The 22,882-nt window shown below is 40.0% G+C and overlaps 1 protein-coding gene across 15 annotated transcripts in view; it reads right to left on the bottom strand.

Annotated features, from left to right (window-relative positions):
* Positions 1-22,882, bottom strand: part of CKAP5 (cytoskeleton associated protein 5) — an 87,371-nt gene that overhangs the window by 19,274 nt on the left and 45,215 nt on the right. For all 15 annotated transcript variants that reach the window (XM_007497393.2, XM_056801840.1, XM_056801847.1 and 12 more), the window contains 14 exons: positions 22,049-22,231; positions 18,198-18,311; positions 17,812-17,922; positions 16,072-16,164; positions 13,745-13,930; positions 13,014-13,108; positions 12,513-12,570; positions 12,293-12,418; positions 11,845-11,984; positions 10,497-10,671; positions 9,845-9,958; positions 7,686-7,814; positions 3,281-3,475; positions 2,725-2,860 (listed from right to left, as the gene is read on the bottom strand). In XM_007497393.2, coding sequence (XP_007497455.1) covers positions 2,725-2,860; positions 3,281-3,475; positions 7,686-7,814; positions 9,845-9,958; positions 10,497-10,671; positions 11,845-11,984; positions 12,293-12,418; positions 12,513-12,570; positions 13,014-13,108; positions 13,745-13,930; positions 16,072-16,164; positions 17,812-17,922; positions 18,198-18,311; positions 22,049-22,231 — 1,855 coding nt within the window. The remainder of the gene's footprint in view (positions 1-2,724; positions 2,861-3,280; positions 3,476-7,685; positions 7,815-9,844; positions 9,959-10,496; positions 10,672-11,844; positions 11,985-12,292; positions 12,419-12,512; positions 12,571-13,013; positions 13,109-13,744; positions 13,931-16,071; positions 16,165-17,811; positions 17,923-18,197; positions 18,312-22,048; positions 22,232-22,882) is intronic.

The raw sequence follows: 22,882 nt of genomic DNA, 5'->3' as shown, positions 1-22,882 counted from the left end.
ATTTAGAGGTGGAAGGATCCAGGATAACACTCTCATTTTATAGTGGAAGAACCTGAAAGCCACAGAAGTTTACATAACTCATCCAAGGTCACACCAGCTATAAGCTGCAGAACTGGGTTTCAAACTAAGGCCAGGATCCTAAACCCAATTTAGCTCATGCTTCACTGCCCTATGCCAATTAAAGTCTGCCCCCTTGTTTTGGTTGTTTAGTGAAATTGTTTCTAACAAGTCTTTATTGTACATTATGGGGGCTCTTGTCTTCAGACATTTTTTTTTGTGGAGGAAAAATCCCTCTATTTCTATTCCTTCTAGTATTTTTCAATCATGAATAAAAGCAAGATTTTAATCAAGTATTTTCTCTTCATCTGGGTTTTTAATTTTCTTTTTGTCTATGTTCTGTCTACTATTATCTACTGTGAAATTGTCTTTATACCAAATTAGTATAGCAGATGGGATCTCCTTAGTCATGAAGGATCATTTTCTATTTTTTTTCTTATTCTGACCTTAAACACAAAATGAGCATTTCTAAATACAAGGTAGAGCAGAAAAAAAGGACTACATATGATACTACATTAATTATGTATAGCTGTTAACCATCGAAACCATCTTACTATAGAAACAAGCTTTTTTAAATATAAAATTCTATTTCATAATTTAAAATTCATAATGATTATAGAAAATAGCATATAACCTCTATTAGAGTTATCTTTGCCAGGTTTTAAGGATCACTACTATACTTTTGTTAGGAAAAGTACTGGCTACTGTTCTACCTTTTGTTGCATTTAAGGATAAAATGAATTTGTTTTTGAAAGGTCCGAGAAAATTTACTTGTGAATGTCTAGTGTATTTGTGCATATGTGTGAGAGAGATGTAGGGGAGATGGGTAGAATAACTGGTGATCTGTTTTGATTTATTCCAGGTTGGCCTATTATTAATTTCTTGTTGTATAAGTTTACGTAACCTACATTTTTGTAATGAACTTTCTAACCTTAAGAAATTAAGTTTTCTACAATTTTATTTTTTAAAAAACCCTTACCTTTTGTCTTTGTATCAATTCTAAGAAAGAAGAGCAATAAGGGCTAGGCAATTGGGGTTAAGTGATCTGCCCTGAGTCACATAGTTAGGAAGTATCTTGAGGACAAATATGAATCCAGGTCCTCCCAACCCCAGACCAGCCACTCTATCCGCTTTGCTACCTAGCTGTTCCAGTTTTCAATATTTTTAGCATCTAGTTATCTCTAGTGTTCTCGCCTCATAATATTCTTACTTTCTTTTGTTTGCTACAATCTCACTTTTGTTCATTTGTAAGAACATTTTCTCTCCTTTTTTTGATTAAATTTGCTGGTGTCAACTTTAGAGGTACTTTCAAAGAACTAGGTATCTAGGTATGGGCTTTATCAATTCAATATTCTTTCATTATCTAAAAAGTTAAGAGCAGAAATTAATAGAATAATCTTAAAAAATTCTTCTGGAGTATCATTTTATTACTCTTCTAGGGTCTTTAGGTGAAAGACCCTTCTCAGCTCCTCCCCCAGCTAGGGGTGATAACCTATTTAGCACTGGATAAAGTTAAACTCCTGGCTAAAGGTGAGTATCTCAAATACACCTCACACCTCTAAAACTAACCGGGTCCCTGCCTTGACCATCTACAAGGACTGGGTACTTGCTCTGCTGCCACCTTTTATACCTCCTATAATATAGGCTCTCCTTTGTCTACCTTCTCTCAGGAACTGGTATTTAAAGACATTATTTGTCACATGGAAGAACATATTTACACCTACTGTTTAGAACTCCACTAAAAATGCTCGAGATTCTGAACAGGTGGCTGCCTAGGCCACAGCTCCCTTCCCTGACCACCAGTCAGCACCCCATGCTCACCCATGCCTGAGGCAGTTTTCATTAAAACCTTTACTGATTTATTGCTACTTATATTGCACCATATGAAAATAAAACATGTTTTAAAAAGTCTCTTTGAATTGATATACTATTTCTCTATGATTTAGTATCGGGCCTATTTGAGAGGCATTCATTCCATTTACTTTAAACGAACACATAGAGGCAGCTAGGTGGCTTAGTGGATTGAGAGTTAGGCCAAAAGACAGGAGATCCTGGGTTCAAATCTGGCCTCAGACACTTCAAAGCTGTGTGTCCCTGGGCAAGTCACTTAACCCCCATTGCCTAGCCCTTACCATTCTTCTGTCTTAGAACCAATACATAGTATTGTATTCTAACTTTTAAAATTCTCTACCACATCAAACATTTTCAGCAACTAACTATGGAGCTAGCATGGCACAGTAGAAAGAAGGCTGGATTTTTAGTTCGAGGACATACAATCTGGGCTTCAGTGGTCCCATCTGGAAAATTAGGGGATTGGACCAAATGATCACTAATGTCCCTTTGAGTTACAGCTGTAATGATATTACTTAAAGGATAGAAAAAATAGAAGGGTCAGATATGATGACAGGGGTTCAAGGATGAGTAGCAATAGCTGCTTGAAGGGTAAGGGATTGAGGAGAAAGTGACCTGATTAGTACTTTTCTTATGGTAGCCTCAGGCTGTTTCAGAATAGATGAGAAAGGGGAATCTTTGGATCAGGCAACAAAGTCAGAGTGCTCCAATGCTCCAATAAATATCCTAGGGAGCCACCTATTTGGCTAGAATCTTGGCAAAGCTTCTTAGGACATGTCTTTTCCTTCCTATCTTATCTTCATGAGAGAAATTTACCTGATACTGGTTGGAATTTGGCTGGTCCTGCCCCGCCTGCAGGTTTGGAGGATGCTTTAGCAGGGGCAGCAGGTTTGGCTGGCATGTTGACTTTGGCTTTCTCTAGCATGGCCAGTACTTGGTCCTTGGAAGTTGGCTATGGAGAGGAATAGAGAGAGAGAGAGAGACAGAGAGACAGAGAGACAGAGAGAGACAGAGACAGAGACCATAAATCAGTTACCATCCATGAAAAACCCATTACACACATGTTAATAGATGTCTTCTCAACTAAGAGACTTTAACTACTTGGGGGCATTAGGAGAGCTCCTGGTTTTGATGCACAAAAAGAAGGAAGGCAGCACACAGTAAAGGAAGTACCATATGCAGTCACACATTTACCATACCATAAGGACAGGAGTTTTGGGGAGTATGTCAAAGTCAGGAAAGAAATTTTATTTGAAAGATTCTATACTGCCAAATAGGAAATTTCCCCTCTCACAAGTAAATTTAAGCTTTGATTCAGAAGAGACAAGTGAACAGTGTGTGTGTCACCCTCTAAACTTTCCTAACAGTCTACCTTGAGTTTCCCAGTGGCCTTGGCCATCTTCTCAAAGCCCAGATGCATCATGAAGAAAGGCAAGGCATCTTGGGCCTTCTTCCGTACGTCCCCATTCCGATCCTCCAAGCACGAGTACAAATGAGGAACACACAGGACAAGGTCTGTAGGAGTAGAGCGGAGAGCAGGCAGCTTCTCGGCCAGCCAACCCAGAAGCTGTCAAAAGAAAGCAGAGATCAGCTGGGCACCTAAGGAGACAGCTTGACAAGGGCCTGCCCCTGGTTCAGCTCTTGCAATAACATGAAGGGGCCTTCCTATTTCCTTCCAGACTGAGCTCACTGTCCACTTGAGTGCCCATCCATGTCACGCACCAAGGGATAATGACTTATCTTGTTACAATGCCTGATTAATGAGCTATTTTTACACATTTTTTCCTCACATGTATGATGATCAAAAGCCAGAACCATCCAAGACAAATTGATCAGAGCCCCTTGGTAGGGTGTTTCAAAGCTTGTCATTGTTAGTACAATCTAATTTTAAGTGCTAACAGGGGCATTTAGGAGTGAGTTGAATCACCCCAAACCTTTATTTTTACTAATTCTGACCATATTTATTTAACACAAAAAACAAATAAAACAACACACTGCTCCCATAAAAAAAGTTACAGTCTCTACCAAGAGAGATTTAGTATCTTTGTAGCTGTCAGTACAGTGGCAGCCACAGCTTTATGGATCAGTACAAAATACAATGATCACTATGGGAGAAAATCATGTGACTAAGTCTAGATGATGGAATGAGGAGGCATTCCCAAAGAATGTGCAGCCCATAGATTCTTTAATGCACAGAAACTTTTAACAAAGTTTATTTATATTTAAGTATGTATATAATAGTAAATGATAAGTGTATGTATGTCTACACACACACACACACACACACACACACAGATTTTATACACTTAGGACTAAATTTTTTTTCCTTTATGGACATACAGTGTCTGTAATTTTTTACACTTTGCCACAAATCTCCCAAAATTCCCATTTAATTATTGAATGGCTAACCCATGCATAACTAAAACCCCAAATGTGAAACCTGTGATTGCCAAAGGATAACTATATATGAAAAGTATCTGGGGCAGCAGAGTGACTTCAATGGATGCAGCCAGGCCAGGAGACAAGAGGTCCTGGATTCAAATATGGCCTCAGGCACTTCCCAGCTGTGCAGTCCTGAGCAAGTCACTTAATCATCTTTTGCCTACCTCTTACCATTCATTCTTCTGCTTTGGAACCAATACACAATACTGACTCTGAGATGGGTTTAAAAAAAAACCCCAGCAATAATTATTTACTAGATGCAAAGCACTTTGCCAAGTCCTTAAAAAGACAAAAGCCAGTCCTGTTCCCAGGGATCCCATCCTGTTTACACCTTGCTGGATGTCAGTACTTAGTAGACCACTGAACAAAATTATCTCCATCACTGAATGTGACAGTCACATAATTTGTGGGGGAGTCTTGTTTAAGGAGAACCTTTGAGGCTATGTTTTATATGAAATCAAATGATTAGGATCCTACATTTTCTACAAGTCTCAGAAATTTGTGCAGCCCTAAAAATATGGTTAGCTGTGGAAATGAAAAGCCTATCTTGCTGTTCAGATTGCAGTGTAAAGAAGAGACATTGGATATGTATTCAAAAGACCTGGGTTCTTGACTTTACCATCTACTCTGTGAGGTGAGGGGGTTGAATTAGCTAAATGCCAAGGTTCCTTACAATTCTAGGACATCTAGGATCTATGATCCAATGATTTCTTCTGTTTTCATGGAGGACATACCTAGTGCATGCCTTCTTGTTTGGTTAAGAAAAAAAAACAAAACAGAAGAAATGGGCCAGCAGTTGCTTTGGTCTTTGAGGTCCCCCTTTGGGGGAAAGATTTTCTATTACTGTGCCATCTTTCTTTGCTTAAGATAACCTATCCACCTCTCTGAGGTCTCCACTAGGTGCTGCTCAAAGCCCATTAGGAAAAGATTCATCTCCCTTGGGTAGTGAAGGAGGAAAGAGATGAGAAGATGGTGGTCATGATTTTAATTATTTGGCTTCTTCCTGGTAAATTTTTAAGTAGTATGGAGATGACCTCAGCATACCACCCTACATATATTAGCATGCCAATGTAGATCTGGGTGAGCATAAATCTGGATGTTTCTTCAAAGACACAAGCTGTAACCCATCCATTCTTCTAGGCAACCCTGGTCCCTATCATCCCATAATTTTACAATGCAGATTCAGCTAAGAGCCTGGTACTTCCTGGACTTCTTCATGCATTTGGGCTGTCTCTCCCAAAGGGCCAAATTGTTTCACTCATTTATTTCCCTGACTGTATTCTTTCCTACAGGCCTTCTTGCAAAATCCTTATTTGCTATAGTCTATGCAAATCTAACCTGAACTTTTTCAGTTCCCTTGATGTGAAAACAATTTTGCATTCTTTGGAGACTAGTGTTCCATAATTAAACTCTTAGCATAAATTCAATAAATATCAAGTTAAGGTAACTATCCTGAAAACATTTTATGAGTGGCTTTTATCAATGGCCTTGAATAAAGTAAAAACTAAAGAAGTCATTTTAGAGAAGTCAAGCACTTAGTGTTTACTACACCACAAGAATAATTCATTTTATTAAACCTGCCAGGAAAACTCAAATACACTCCAGGGGGAAGAAGCAGGGGAGATGCCTTCAACACTAATTTACTCTGTAGGTATTGGATATGAAGTCAAGCCTCCAAACCTTGTTCCATGTACTGCTGCTATCTCTGTAGCTTTGTACTGGCCAACCTCTGCCTCTAGAATGCACTTTTCTCCTCAACTCCATTTTATAAAATCCCACAAGGTTTTTCTGGATTTGCTCGGCTGCTAGGGCACTTCTCCCCACCCCAAGTTGCCTTGCATATACTCTGAATACAGCTGTGTTTGTGTGTGTCCCTTCTAGCTGGACCAGACATTTTCATTATTTGTGCCTATCTTTAGCCCATAGCATAGTGCCTAGTGCTCATGGCAAGCAGGTAATAAACATCTGCTGATTCACTTTCTGGTATAGTAAGATAGTGGACTCTAAACCGAGTATTGTCCTCAGTGAAAACAAATCCCCGTAAAAGTGCTAACCTGTGCTTCAAGTCTCTTGTTTTCCTTCAATATACATCAGAAAATGCCAGGCAACAACCTAGACTAGCTGATTTCTGCTGGCTTACTTTTCCCTCCTACCCATTTAATTGTTTTACAAGTGAAGCAATGATGATGAGCGCTTGCCATTGTCAGGTTGTGTAACTTTCTGCCCTTGAATTTGTATGCTAAGCCACCATCCTCTTCCCATCTGACAAGGAAATTGAGTGCTTTGCTTGTTGAGGCTTTTGACATTTTTGATACTCTCTTGTCTTGACTGTTTTGCATTGGCTAAATGTTATAAAATGCTAATAGTCAAGAGTTTAATCTTTCTTTACTTTTCACTTTCTGGAGTAGGTCTTATGTTTAAACAGGTCTAGATAGAGCTGCTGCAACTGGTTAACAGTTACGTAGTATCTATATAATAAGATACCCTTCTAATAAGGTATTTTACTTTGACTGAATCAGCCCATTATTTGACCACACAAAAGCTGACTCTAAAATGATTTACACTTCAATACCAGTTATTTACTGCCCAATTTTTATTGTATCATTTGATGCTTGCCTTTTAATCCATGTCATCTTCTCTCTTCTTTGTTGTATATAGCCTGAACTTTTTGAGTAGCCTATTCAAATCACACTTTTAATGATGAAATGATGAAAGGAAAATGAAAACTACTTGCTTGGGGCCCATAAACTCAAGAAATGTGCATATTTAAATAAAGTTAAAAACAAAGATTAACATTCCAATTCCAATTAGCATAGTCCCATTATCAAAAGTGTCTCCATTCTTGGTACCAAATCTGAACTTTATCTGTTGGCAGCCATTAAAGCACTTTCTAAAGATAGATGGTCCTCTCCCCCCTCTTTACCATTTCAAGAAAGAGTTGGCTTTCAAATGTCCTTATCCTTACATGGGTAGCAGCAGCAGAAATATCACTTTGAACCAGGACTACGATCACTGACGATGACAGTTTGTCTTTACCCATGGTGAAGGATTCCTCTTTGCACTATGATTTTGAGCTGTACCTCTCCCACTTAGGAGTTCATCAAAGGTACAATTATAACATTCAAAGGCACTAGGAGGTCTGGCCCTTTAGGAATTTCACATACACACAGGGACAGCAGTCTTCTGAAATTTCACTTTCCCCTTTTCATTAGGTATAGTAGAAATACACAGAACTCCTGTTGTCTTTCTAGTCAAGTGTATAGATCCACTCCACCCCTTCCTAAGACAAAGGCAAGCTACAGACATGGAAATGCCTTTTTTTTAATAGAACTAACCTCTTGCCTTAGGAAAGGATTTTCCTTTTTGAGCTCCTCAGATAGATCCTCTCCTTCTAACCACTCCTTCATACCAGTCTGTTCTGCCCAGGAATTTACAGTTGCTAGAGCAGCAGCTCGAACATTATTCTGTAGAAAGACAAAAATTCACAATTCATGAGACTGTGTGTGTGTGTGAGATCTATTCTCTTACAAAGATAAAAAAGAGTGAGTTTCTCTAGTCAAGGAGCTTTCCTTCTCATAGGAGATAAGACACAGAAAGAAAAGAATCAATACATGATAATGTGAAGAGGGAAACAAAACACTAAATGAGTAAGGTCCATTTCTTCTATTGGAAACAGAAGGAACCTCCTGAATGTAGCCTTGAAGGAAATCATAAATTCTATGAGGAGCCAAACTGGTCAGCAATGCCTCACACTCAATCTTTTTGTTTTTCTCCTTTGAAAAATTTCTGATAGTTTTTTTCAGAATGCTAACTTCCAAATAATACTCCAACTCACCCCAACACCCTTTATTAAAACCCTCTTATAAAAAATATGTTGCTAAAACTTCAAAGAGCAATTACAACTAGTACATGCTTTTCAATTTAGGAGCTACTGGAGATGTGAAGGAAGATAAAGGCAGCTCTTCACATCATTTCCAGCCTGACCTCATTAAGGGATTACATTCCCATTGAGTCTATTTCTTGACCCTAATGATTTGGTGACTTTCTGCTAAGACTTTAGGGTGGTTCCACATTAGGTAATACTGTACTAAATAAGATGCTACCACTTCTTTTGGACTGATCACATAAGAATTTTCCATCACCACAAAATTTACAGTTCCCAAGGGGCTATGAGAAAGGGATTACTCCCCTCCCTGATCTTGTCAATGGCCCAAAGACTGCCAAGAAGAGGTGCCTACGGAGGCCCTATCTGACTGATCAGGCATTAAGAGTGGGGGAAGATTGGAAGAATCCCTTAAGGAAGATGGGAAAGTCAAGAGGTAGAGGGAAGGGCATTCCAGGCCTGGGGACAGATGGCCAGCACAGAGACATGAAGATAGGAGAGCAAACTGGGCCACAAAAAGCATGGAGGAGATCCAACTGCAAGAAGACTGGGAAAGTAGGGAGAGGCCAGTTTGTGAGAACTTTAAATGCCAAACAGAATACTTTGAGTGATCCTGGAGGAAAAGTGGAAGCACTGGTGTATGACAGGGGCAACTTGGCAGCTGGGGGGGATGGGGGGTGGCGGAGGGACTGGAATTAGGAGTTGGCCTGAGCAAAGGGAGCCCAGTTAGGAGGTTATTGTAATCATACAGAAAGAGGTGAAAGAAACTCCACATGTTATGGACTAGAACCTTTTTTAAATAGCAAGTGAAAATTAGAATAAAAGCTAAAAATATACTCTAAGGGTAGAAAAACCTTCAATTTTTGCATTGACACAATCTTTGCATTGTTGTTTTAGCAAGTGATAAAACAGTTTATTCCTGGGAAGCTTAATAGTGCCTTAGGAGCAAAATGACTCCCCACCCCACCCCCAACAGCCAGGGTTACATTTACATGTACTTGGCAGAAATTCTAAAAAGGAAAACTATTGGGATTAGCACATGGGCAACATACAGCATTAGCGTACGTCATTAAGTGTGCTAGCCACAATATGGTTAGGCATGTGAAGGAAACTGTATCTTTCTCCCCCTCCTATGTCATATACTTGACTTCATCTCCTTTTGACCTGGACACCAGGATCGTGTGCCAGGAAATCATTGGGTAGAACAGCAACTGGAAAAATGCAGCAATAAGAGTCAAGAGATCTCAAGACAGGGGTCAGGGTGATTTCCCCTAGACTGACCCCCATGAGCGGCCCAGGCAAAATAGAAAGCTATGGCTGGCCCCTGAGAAGTGACATGTGAGAGTTAGGGATGGAGAATAGGTTTGATAAACTGAGGCAAGAATGGATTTTCCTCTTTTCTCTTCCAGGTTTGTTGCTGACTGAACGGCTTTGTAAGCAGGGCTAGTGACCCTTATGGCAGTCACAGATTAGCAAGTTAAATGGACAATAAGGAAAGTAACCTATATATTTCTCCATTCTTTTCTCCTATTACTTTTGGTTAATAAAATTATGAATTTAAGGCCAGTCACATAATTTTTACTCTTACATAGGGAATTAGCTTGAGCTTACCTTGCTGTCTCCAAGAACCGTGATGATTGGGATGCCCAAGTTCTTCACATGCTGTTTGATGTTTGGGCCCATGGCCACTGCCAACTGTTGCAGGATGTTCAATGTCTGCTGCACCTAGACAGAAACATACACACATGTACATCCAAACTCTGGTTGAACCACATTCAAGGTCTTTCAGCAACAACCAATGTAGTAAAATATACTCTTGCATAGTTAGGCCTATGTGACAGTTAAGAGATTAGCAAACTGAGAAATTTGGAAATAAATTGTCCTTAGGCAGTGAGTCATCACTATGTCAATTTACAGTATTATTCTGACTTAAAGAGAAGAATTAGGCATGGGCTATGCCAAGTTACAACCCCCTAAGTTAGAAACACCAAATTTTAAATACGCAAGGAGTCACGTTTTATAGGAAGATTAATCATCAAGTTTCTTGAAATAAACAGGAGTTAACTATTTAAAACTAAATTAACATGCAATTTTAATTTATATATGGTCTTACAGAAACATATTTAATGCACAAAAGGTGCACCTATATAACATGTTAAGAAACTAGGGTTAAATAACTCATTTGACACAATTTAAATAAGCACCTAAGGATACACAGGTAGGAATGGAAATGTAGCCCAGAAAAAAAGAATGTATGACATACTAAGATTTTATTTGAATCATTGAGTCGACCCTTCAAGGCAGCTGGAAGTTCCCCAATATTAGGTTGTATGAACTTTGCTTCATTAATGATGCCAGATACTTCATCCAAACCTTCCTTCCGGATCTTCCAATTCTTGTCCCCAATCTTAGATACCAGCTCCAAAGTGATTTTATCACTGAGAAAGAGAAGCAAGAAATTCACCCCTTAAATTCAAATCTTTAGTAAGATTTAGTAAGATGATCAAAGAAGCAAAACAAGAATTTAAAAAGCGGCTCCCAGCTACTAGCACTTTTCCTGTAGTTTTGGGGGCATTGGTTTATCCAAGTTATAATAATATATCTAGAGTTCCTAGAAATCCAGCCACCCTTCCTTCTACCCACAGGTCACCAGATGCCTTAGGCTCCTTTGATTTCTTCTGGGGGGCAGGCCTCCCTGAAGCCAGAAATGGACCTCCTTAGGGCAATTCACTCAAGGCAACAGATGCTGCTTTAGCTCATCATCTATTGTTCCCCTGTGCCTGCGGCAGATATTTCCTTGGGACTCTTGGGGCTGAGGTCCAGCTCCCTCACAATCTTCTGGTGTATCTTGAGTCTGGGTGTTGGCTAAGAAACCTGTCTTCTTTTATTCCTAACCTTGGACCTTCCAGTGGCCACCCCCACCCCCCATCTCTTTATTCTAAAAGACTTTGACCTTCTCTTCCTTGGAATGCTAGAACCCTAGCAGCTCTAGGATTTGCCAGGTAAGGCTGGAGAGCTGGCTAGAGGTACCCGAGTGTTTGCTACATCTTATGTCTAGAAGAACTGCCAGAGGGCCCCTAAGCTTACAGGCATTGCCTCCTCTTTCACTGTACTTATAAAGGAAGCCTAGGAGCTTCAGGACAGTTCTGTTCTCCTGAACCACCACCTTCATATTTTCAGTGCCCTGTCTGAAATTCTCCTGGATCAGATGTTGCCATGCAAGGCCATCCATGGACTCCCTATCAGCTCTTGGGACTCCTGGGAAAATAGGCAATGGCAGACTGCTGCCATGATGTACAAGAGGGCAGCAGAGACCAGCTGTTTGTACAAACACAACTAAGAAGGTCTTATTCTTCATACTCGGGAAGCCTGTTTATGCCTTGGCATATAGCCAGGCTACTCAGGCAGGTTTAAGTTGTCTGAGCCCTCTTGCTACTGTGGAGCACTAACTTCTGGTTGTTACTTGGGGAAAACGGTTTGGCCATATTACTCCTTAGGAGTAGGTAGGAAGATCTGAAGCAGTGGAGGGCCACAATGGAATTGCCTCAAGGCTGGTCTGTCCATTAGCATTTCTATCCAAATAAAAACTTCATTTCTTACATTAAACACACCTGATTTCTACCCTTGGCAAGAGATCTACAACATCATTGCCACCTTCATCTGGTTCATCTCCATCTTCTCCTTCATCAGCACCACCCCCAATGTGCTTAGAAGTTCCACGTGTTGGGGCAGGAGGGGTTTGTCCCTGCATCTACAAAACAAATGAGTCAATAGTAACAGTTAGCATTTATATAGTACTGATTATGTGCCAAGCACTGTGTGAATAGTTTTACAGAAAATATTTCATTTGATCCATATGACAATCCTGGAATAAAAGGTGTGCTATTTTTCACCTATTTCGTTAATGCCTATAACTTGATATACAAAGAGTCTGGCTAATACTAAGCAACTTTAATTAAGACATCTTACTATCAAAGCCAGTAACCCTAAAACTAACCATTTGGAATAACATTTCTAAGTCCATCAGTTGGAGAAACATGCTGCTTATGGAATTCTTACCTTTTCAAACTCAGCATCTATCTGGGAGAGGAGGGCTGTTTTCTCATCCTCAAAGAACATTCGCAAAGAAGGGCCCACATACAGATACATTACCCCAAGCAAGGTGATGGCAGAGGTCCTCACAGCCTGCAAAACAAGGGAAGGCAGAAAGAACATATGTAATGTAGAACAGACACCAAGAGCCTGCCTTTGCCATTACCATTTTCTTTTAGGTACTCACTGGATTTGTAGCAGCAAGAGCTGTTTTGACATTGCTAATGAAAGCTTTGACATTTAACCTGGAAAAGAGAATAGTGAAAATTCAAAATAACCCATGAGGTCTTATAGGAATAGATCACAGTCTATTCCACCACTACAACTATAAAAAGAGAGGAAACAGACGCCTCAGATGACACGCTGACAATTTTTCATCAGAGACCCAACGGAGAGAGAGAGATGGTCAGAAATTTAGACATTCTAGTAGATATTTAATTCCACCCCAATAGGAGAAGTCATAATAGACTGAGAAGTAACAAGGTTACTGCAATGTCAGCACCTAGTAAACTGGCAGTTCATACTCAGATCTGAGGGAGAGATAGGAGGATGTACATTTTTAGTTTGGAGGAGTTTGTTTTGTTTTGGTAGGCTGGGTTATATACAAATATTCACAGTCATAGGCAATAATATTAAGATGGAAAATAAATCTCATAAGCTTCTAGTTTACTTATCTTCAGGGACTTACCCAGAAAAACCAAATTCCTTTATTGCATTAGATAGCCAGTTCAAGGTTTCTGACTGATTTTTGGGATTTTTCTGTGAGAAAGCCATTGACATGACCTGAAAGAGAAAAACACAGATCCCCTTTTCTCTCTACTACATAATCATAACAAGAGAAGAATATTCATGAGGGGATGAAAAAGCAAAAAGGGAGTTACAGGTAACATTCCTATTACCATATCCCATTCCTGGAATCAGTGTTAGAATCCCTCAAAATTGTTTTCCTCCACATTGGAGTAGAAAAGGGTCAAATTATGAGCTTGAGAGAATGTTGTCAAACATTAACTTCAACCCCCTCATCTGACCAAGAGGGTGTTGATGCTTAAATAGACTAAGTGACTGAGCCCTGGACACTGAATTTAGGGAAAGCCAACAACGGAGGACTCAAGTCTCTGCACTCAAATCGGAACTCTTCTCACTATACAAGTCGCTTCATAAAGAGCCTAGAAAGCAATCCTGAGAGCAGACAAAACACTCTTATTTGCCTACATCTATGCCCTCTTGGTGACTGTCTGAGAAGCTCTCTCAAGGTCACAGACAAAGCCAGAGAACCCCAGGTGGGTAATATCATCTGCTTTTGAGGAAAAAAGAATCTGCAGCACCAAGACAGAGTTTGACAGAGAAGGGAAAGGGGTTGGATTTTAATCAGTGAAAATGATGAATGAAATGGAAAGGAAAAAAACCATTGTCACAGACCTGCTCAGCTGTCCATGGGAGCAGACATGCCTCTGCAATGGCTGTCAGAGCCTCTTTGGCATTATTGCCACATTTCACGTCTCCAATCTTATCCACAAGACCATCCAAGACAACCTGAGCTGAAGTTTTGGAAAAGTTTCCCTTCTGAGCAATCAAAGCAACAATGTGAAGCTTCATTTGCATCACCTGAAGAGAGATAAAAACCACAAAGACAAAACTAAGCCAGAAGATCTCTGGGCTGTACATATCAACTTGGAACGGATGAAACTAAAGCTAAATCTGAAGCCATTGGATTGTACGAGTGAGAGGGACCCCAGCAATGGACAAAGGAAGTTAAGAAATAGTAAACTTATGTGAGAGTAAAGAGTAAAAACACTAAAGCTTCTCAAAATAGCAATATGAAACTTTGTCACCCAGAAAGCTTCTAAGTTAAAATGTGCTTCCTTAGATTTTCTTTTGACTCAGCAATATAGGCATTCCTTAAACATACAATGGCCATGTTCCTCATACCAGGGCTCTGACTGTAATGGAAGCCACTGTGAAAAAGTAGAGACCTTCCAAACACTGATTTCAGAATTTTTGAATTCAATTTTATAAGCATTTATAACAAAATATGGTAGAAGGTGAGGACGTAAAGAAAAGAATTAAATAGTCCCTCAAGGAGCTCATGGGGACAAAAGGGGGAAAGAGATATATACAACAAATATACAAACAACTAAATACAAAGTAAATGTAGGGGCTAAGGAGAAAACCAGCTAGTAATTATGGAGGATTAAAAAAGCCTCATGTGGGAGGTGGGCCTTGGCCCTAAAGGGAATAGAAGACAAGAAACTGAAAAGTTGGAGGATTTGTTAAGTTGACCAGGGAGAGACTATGTGATATTCCCATCATTAAAAAATCTTTCCTCTAATAAAGTGGAGGAATTCCCTGGGAACTGGAACAACCTCCAGGAAGTGATGCAGAGCGAAAGGAGCAGAACCAGGAGAACATTGTACACAGAGACTGATACATTGTGGTACAATCAAATGTAATAGACTTCTCCAATAGTGGCAATGCAGTGATCCTGAACAACCCGGAGGGATCTATGAGAAAGAACACTATCCACATTCAGAGGAAGAACTGTGGGAGTAGAAACTCAGAAGAAAAACAACTGCTTGAATACAGGGGTGGAGGGGACATGATTGGCGATATAGACACTAAATGAACATCCTAGTGCAAACATCAACAGCATGGAAATGGGTTCTGATCAAGGTCACATGTAATACCCAGTGGAATTGCACATCAGCTATGGGAAGGGCAGGGGGAGGGGATGGAGGAATAGAATATGATTTTTGTAACCAAGGAATGTTTGAAATTAACCAAATAAAAATTAAAAAAAAATCTTTCCTCACCTTAGCTACATTTACAATTTTTATTTATATAACTTGATATTCCAGTCATTAGAGCCCCATTTAAGTAATAAGCATGAACATACAGTGGATTGGGGGGAGGGGGAGGTGGGCTAAGGGACTTCCAGTGTCTTGCAAATGAGTTCACATTTGAAATACTCTTAACTATTTTCCTAATATCAAGTTACTGTTGGCAGAACTGAAGGAATGGGAGTTTGGATGTCAGGGAGGGGAAAGTCAACATTTCAGAGACAAAGCAAAAAACAGGCTTAATAGAGACCTTTACTAAGGAGTTAGGGGAAGTTTGAAGGCATGGGAAAGGAGGTGGGAGACAGTGGAGAGAAATAAAAGAATGGGGGGGGGGGAGAGGAGAGGGGGAAGAAATGGCCCTGGAGGATAAGGCTCCCTGCACCTAGAACCTAGATTGGAATCAACATTAGTGCTGCTAGTATTGCTAGTACTATATTTCTGCTACCTTATGGCATCTGCCCACCCAACTGTAATACTGTTTCTATGGGAAAATGTGTTTCAAATTCCCTAAGAAGTGACTTATAAACAAACATTTGTAATACAAATTGGATACTACCCAATTTTCTCTCATTTATTTAGTAACCAAGTAAAGTAATTCTCATTTTCTGATTTTCACATAATCCACTATAAATTAAAATTAAAGGCCTCTTTTCTGTGTTATTTTCCAAAAGGAAAATTCCTACTTCATCCTGGTCATCAGATGACACTTAACCAAAGCCTAACTCCCAAAGTAGGAACCAACAAACCCCCATCCTTGTGAGGATTCCAAATGAAACTGAAACACTGCTGACTCAGAGAAAGAACGTAGCTATCAGCAGGGGACACATCTGTCCTTGACTCCACAGCAACAGGCAAGAAGATCCATGGCAATGAACATGCTGTTCTCCATTAAAAAACAGAAAAATGTACCTGAAAGTTGGTTTCTTTCCATCCTGGCTTCTTGGCCAGCATCCTCACCAATGCCTGACATGGCATTTCAGTTCGGTCCATTAGCTCAACAGTCTGAAAAGTTAAAAAAAAAAATCCACATGTCAGAAGATGGCAATGAGTGGAGGAAGTCAACATCTTGTGATGGCTGATACAATCCTTATGAAGTGAGAGGAGAAATATTACATTTCACAGATGAGCAAACTGAGGCTTGGCAAATAAGTGTCATTTTTCTAAGATCCCTAAAATCTAATGCTCTTTCCACTTCACTTACTTTACTTTAAATTAAGATTTGGTAGCTACCTAATTACCCAATTATTTACTTTTTAAACCCTTATCTTCTGGCTTGGTATGAATTCTAAGACAGAAGACTGGCAAGGGATAGGCAATCTGGTTTAAGTGGCTTGCCCAGGGTCACATGGTTAGGAAGTATCTGAGGCCAGATTTGAGCCCAGGACCTCTGGACTCCAGGCCTGGTGTTCTATGTACTAGGTTACCTCATTTCTCTTGCTACCTAATTTAACGAAGAAATAAAATTAGCTAAAGTATATACCATGGGGGAGCTAGGTGGCTCAGTGGGCAGACTGTGAGCCAGGCCCAAAAGGGAGGTCTTGGGTTCAAATGTCTGACCTCGGACATTTCCTAGCTGTGTGACCCTGGGCAAGGTACTTAACTCCTACTGCCTAATCTTACTGCTCTTCTGCCTTAGAACTAATACACAATATACATTTCTAAGTCAGAAGGTAAAGGTTTTTAAAAAAATATACCTTTCCTAAAATGAGGAAGCTTTTTATTATTTCAGAATCTCCTTCCACATTTTCTACTCTTTCAATAAATCATAATGACACATAAAAAAAAGGAAAAGGGAGAACAATGTTGTTTGAATAGTTTTCAAGAGAATTAAAAGTTAATAATAATCATATTATTATTATATGCTGCTCAAATCCATAGTTATACCACAAGGAAGGCTCATGGCAGTACTGTGTGGTAGCAAAGGTAATACAAGAGACAACCATGAATTGGGAAACAGCTAAATAAACCTGTAAACAAATGTGGTAGAATATCACTGGGTCATAAAAAACAATGAGAAGAAAATTTAAAAAGCAGGGGAAAATTTCTGTCAACTAGAGTGAAGCAAGCAGAAACAGGATTACAACCATGCAAATGCAAACACAACAAATTTCCCAAACCCTAACGACCTGATGTATAATTCAAATGACCAAGCCGTGCTCCAGAAGCACCTCTCTCCCCTCATTGCAGATGTGGGGAGTTAGGGACGTATAACACTGCACCCATGGTCAGAGAGAATCAATATCATGTTTAGTTTTGCTGAATAGCATTTTTTCCTTTGAAAAAAGAAAGGGGTAGGTTGGGAAATAAATGTGACCTAGAAATGGCATCAATAAAAATTAAACCTAAGTAAGAAGAAAATGTTTATTCCCTTCAATGGAATGCCTGATCATCTCTAGAGGAAAGACCAGAGGGATCAGGAGGATGTGAAGAGTGTTATGATTCAATCAATACAAATAAGTGGAGACAGTTACAAAAAGGCATCAGTCCCAAAGACCAGGAGGTCAGGGCGCACTGGACAGTTCTACCAAGGCTGAAACAGGAGGCAGCAGCACCACCAGGACACTGCCTGGTCTAAAACAAAGCCCATCTAGGCACAAGGGTCCACAAATACCAAGAATGTTTCTTTCAAATTTACTTCTTGCTACTTACCTTCTGGAACTCCTCCATGCAAGCCAGCCGTTCCTTCCAGTTACCACTATCAAGTAGCTGGAGGCAGGAAGGAGGAAGAACTACTGAAGCTCTCTCCTCACAGACTTCCACCTGAAAGATAGCAAACCCAGCATTAGAAGAAGGTGCCTAAAACAACTAATGGAGGGACCCAGGGTAACTGAGACAATGCCAAACAGGAGAGTGGCCATGTGGGCCTCACTGAGCAGGGATCCTATTTGATTGCCACAATAGAACACTTCATCACTGAATCAATCCCAATGCACAAGAATATAGAATTCATGAAATTCCAAGGGGAAAAAATACCCCAACTCAACCTTGGTTCTCAGGGCTCTGCTGTCTCTGAGAGGCATGGGGGCAATCCTTACCGAAAGTTCAGGTTCCACTATCTCTTTGACCTCTAGGCCTTTCTTGTTCTTAGATCCAGCACCCCCAGCAGCTCCAGATGCAACTGGTTTTCCCTTCTTAGGTGGTCCACTAGCCTGAAAAACAGGAAAAGCAATTAGGCATGGGATTCAGAGCCTTGGTCACTATGGTCAAAATTTAGACCCACAAGTTGATAGTCATTCATTGGTTACATCTCCTACTTTAAAGATAAATGTATTCACCAAGTAAGTGCACTCCATTTTGACGAGTTAAAATGTAGTCATTACCATTAAACTCAAAATACTAAAAATGCAAAAAGGTTAAAATTCTCTGCCTATAGTCCATTTGTGGAAAATGGATATTTAATTCAAGCCAGCATTTATTAATTACATGGTATGGGTAGGTAACTAAACTATATTTAGGTTAAAGATAGATATAAATCCTCTCAGGGATCTTATGAGCAAATTTGGGGGAAAGGAGGGGTGTTAGGGAGACCAAAGAAGAGATGGAACAAAAAACAAACAAACAATCCTGATAAAAAACCAAACAAAATAACTCTAAAGGGAGAGGTGGTCCTGGTAAAGTACTAGGAACAATCTGAGGAGGGAGGCTGCTTTCATCTATAATGGGAATAAAGTATCAGGGAATGCTTCCTAGAAAAAGTATCAGATCTGGGCTTTAGAGAACAAGGACATAGAGATTGAGGGTATGAAAGGAAGAAAGTGCCTCAGAGCTTCATATTTAGGGACTGTGTGAACAAACTGAAAGACAGCAGGCTAGGAATAGAGGATAGAAAGTAAACGGTCTCAGTACCAAAGCTGATATTCTCATAGGTGACTGAGTGCTACTCAAAAGCTGTTTGAGGAAGGAATGATATGATAATAGGCATTCCATTAGAAAAACAACTTGGGCAGCAGTGTGGAAAATGGATTAGAGAAGGAACAAACTTTTTTTTTTTAAACCCTTACCTTCTGTCTTAGAATCAATACTATATGTATAGATTTGAAGGCAGAAGAATGGTAAGAGCTAGGAAATGAGGGTTAAGTGACTTGCCCAGGGTCACAAAGCTAGGAAGTGTCTGAGGCTAGATTTGAACCTAGGACTTCCCATCTTGAGGTCTGACTCTTCCAGCTACCTCCAAGGAATAGACTTTTAAGAAGTAAGTAATGACCACAATAGTCTAGATAAGAAAAGAAAATATAAGATTAATTTCTCATTGAAGAAAAGAGGTGATAGAAAAGGGAAGGCTCAAAAGTGACTGTGAAGATATAAGCCTAGATGTCTACAGAACAGTGAACTTCCTACAAGTGGGCCTAATTTTGGAAAAATCATTTAAAGATCAACTAAAATGGCAACATACTTTGATGACTCATTTTCACTTTGGCAAAGAGCTTGCTGAAAGTCAGAACCGATGCTATTTAGTCCTGAAGGATGCTAGAGGATGCTTATACTTCAGTAGAGTAGGTTCCAGAATGTTATTGTGACTGAGAAAGATGGTCACAGTGTCAGGAAGACCTCTCACTGCCCTGAACTGACTGAGTGATTCTGGGCAAGCGACCTAATCTTTGTATATCCTAGGGAATTTTCTAAGATAACATGCTGCGAACAATCTCCGTAGGCTTCTATTCCTCCATCACCTCTGCTCCAATGACACTGTACCAAATCCAAGTCATGGTTGTGTTAGCTATGTTCTACTACTTGAGCATTCTTCTCCTCTTAGTACTTTCTCAGGGCATTAGCTCTGCTCTGGTTCCACTTTTGTCCCTTTCTAATCTGGACACTCTAATACGTCATTTTAAGTCTTTATGTCCTCTCCTCTTGAATCTCTTAGCTTCTTATTCTATTGCCACTTGTGTCTAGTCGAAGTTTCAGTCTCACATTATTGGCCTCTTCCTGCCCTATTGACAGGCTGATGAACAGAGCCTTAAGAAGTCTCATGACCATGCCAATTACATACATTATGAATTCATGGTAGTCTAACGTCACCTGGGCCCATGGTGGTTCTTTTATTCCTAACTTCCTTGCTCTTCACAGAAGTGATTCCAAACCTTCTCTCCCCTCCTTAAGCCTCCCAAACATGCCTTTTCCACTCATTCAAGCCTTTGCCATTATTTCCAAACTCCTCTTCATTCAACTACAACCATACTCTCTCTAGGGAGTTCACATTCCACTTTTGGGCACCTCTTATTGTTAGTATGTTTTTCCCAACGGTAAACCTAATTTTGCCTTCTTTTTAACCTTTAATTACTGATGTTAGTTCTTTCCCTTAGGGTCAAACACTTCAATTCAACATGATAGCCCTGAAAATTATGAACATAGTACTCTAATCTCCCCCTACACACTGTGCCCCTCACCTTAAGTCTTCTCTTTTCCAGGTAAAACATTCCTAGTTTTTTCAACTTATCCTTAACTTGACATGGACTCAAGGACCTTCACTCTCCTGGCTATTTTCCTCTAAATCCTCTCCAGCTTATCAATGTCTTTCTCCAAGTGTGGCTCCTAGACCAGAACACAATACTCCAAATATGGCCTGGTGTTAAATTATAAGCGAATGAGTACCTAAGTGAGATAGTCGAAAGTAGCACCATATCAAATAGATCACATTAGATCTCCATGCTTCCTTGGTAACAAAGTCTGAAGATTTGATTTAGCTACCTCCTGATTGTAACAATGGAGATACTTGGTCTAACAGAATCAGGAATGTCTGCACCCATTCTTAAGGATTAAGTATTTAGGAGGATGGCCTTTGATAGACATGTGCAGAAACAGCTGACAGACCCCTGGGCTGTCCCAAGTCAAGCTAAGGTACCACTGGTACAGATAAGATTTTGTGATGTAAAACCTTCTATATAGGGCACATCACTTCCTCTCTTTGGTGTTTTTCCCTGGAGAGGTGGATCTGGCTGGTGATTTCCTATGAGAGCAGGCCTGGGTGCCAGTTCGATCCTGGAACTCGAGCCTGGAGGAGCTCCCTTAGACAACTTCCTTGAGACAGTCTCGTAGTGAGTAATATGACTTCCTTTTTCCTTGGGCTCAGGGGAGGTCCCTTTGGCCAAGGCCTTTAACTCCTGCCTGGCTCAGCCTGAGCCGGAGCAGTTTAAATTAACTCCTTCCTCTCTCCCTCTCTTCTCCTTAATTCCTTCTCTCTATATCAGTGGTTCTCAACCTTTCTAATGCCGTGACCCCGCAATAGTTCCTCATGTTGCAGTGACCCCAAACCAAAAAATTATTTTGGTGGCTACTTCAAAACTGTAATTTTGCTACAGTTACGATTCAGAATGTAAATACCTGATATGCATTATGTATTCTCATTGCTACAAATTGAGAGGTTGAGAACCTCTGCTCTACATGAATTAAAATCACCATAATTTCCAGCTGACTTGGGTATTTTATTATTTGGGATATCCTATGGTGATCAATAATTAATTTAGATATTAAGTCACAACTATAAAATTATCCTTTACAAATCAACCACCAAATTTGTTGGTGACATTCATCTTCTTTATCATTTTGGATGTAGGAATTAAACTTGTACCCAAGGGATAGGGCCTAGACTTGTAATTACATTTTCATAAGTCACTCCCAGGTGAAACTCTAGTCTTAGAGAGCATCATGGGGCACTGATAGGTAAAGTGACTAGCCCACAGTCACAGAACCAGGATGGGTCAGAGGCAGAACTTGATAGAGCAAAGGACTTGGAGGCTGGCTCCCTATCCCACACAGTACCCTGTGTCCAAAGGGCTCTTGGACAGAAGAATTATAAGAACATGTTTACAAACCCCAAATCCTTGATTTATTTATAGAAATTAATATGTTAATTTCTAAAAAGATACCCCCATGCCGGCTTCTTTACCTTAGCAGCAGGTGCCTTTTTCAAGGGCCCTGATTTGGGTACTGTAGTGTCCTTCACATCCTTATCTCCTGCAGCTCCTGAAGCCACAGTCTTCCCAGGAAGAGGCTTGGACTCTCTTTTATCAGCTGTTGCTCCTGTTTTTTTGCCATACACCAGTTCCACCTTCTCTGAACATTCTTTGATCTGGGCAATGATATTGACATCAAAGTCATTAAACTCAATTTTAGCAGATAAGCCACAGAACTTTCTGTTTCTTATCTAATCAAGAATTCAAAAAGAATGGGGGCAGCTGGGTAGCTCAGTGGATTGAGAGCCAGGCCTAGAGATGGGAGGTCGTAGGTTCAAATCTGGCCTCAGACACTTCCCAGCTGTGTGACCCTGGGCAAGTCACTTGACCCCCATTGCCTAGCCCTTACCACTCTTCTGCCTTGGAGCCGATACACAGAAGGTAAGGGTTTTTATAATAAAAAAAATTAAAAAAAAAAAAGAATTCAAAAAGAAGAGTGTTCCCTTTCAAACTAAAACCACAAGGGTAGTAGCAGATGCATATTAATAAGTCTGTGTACTGAACCAGTATACAAATATCCTAATGCAGTTGCAACCTCTGGTACTGAAGGAAGTCAAACCTCTTAGATGTTTTTCATTAAGGTTCTAGATGGTGTTAAAAATGAACAAATTTAAATCAGGCATAGGTTTATCTGGGTACTGAAGATTATACAAGTTATACAGACCATATCTGCCACATAGCACTTTTCCTAAGAGCCACTTAAGAAGATGGAGCCAAATTAGGGGAAAAAAGTTAATATTCCCCTTTCCCCTCTCCCTCTAGAAACT

The sequence above is a fragment of the Monodelphis domestica genome, chromosome 6, assembly GCF_027887165.1.
Source record: "Monodelphis domestica isolate mMonDom1 chromosome 6, mMonDom1.pri, whole genome shotgun sequence".
NCBI lineage: Eukaryota > Metazoa > Chordata > Mammalia > Didelphimorphia > Didelphidae > Monodelphis > Monodelphis domestica.
The sequence above is the reverse complement of the archived record's forward strand: the minus strand, read 5'-3'. Positions and strand labels throughout refer to the sequence as shown.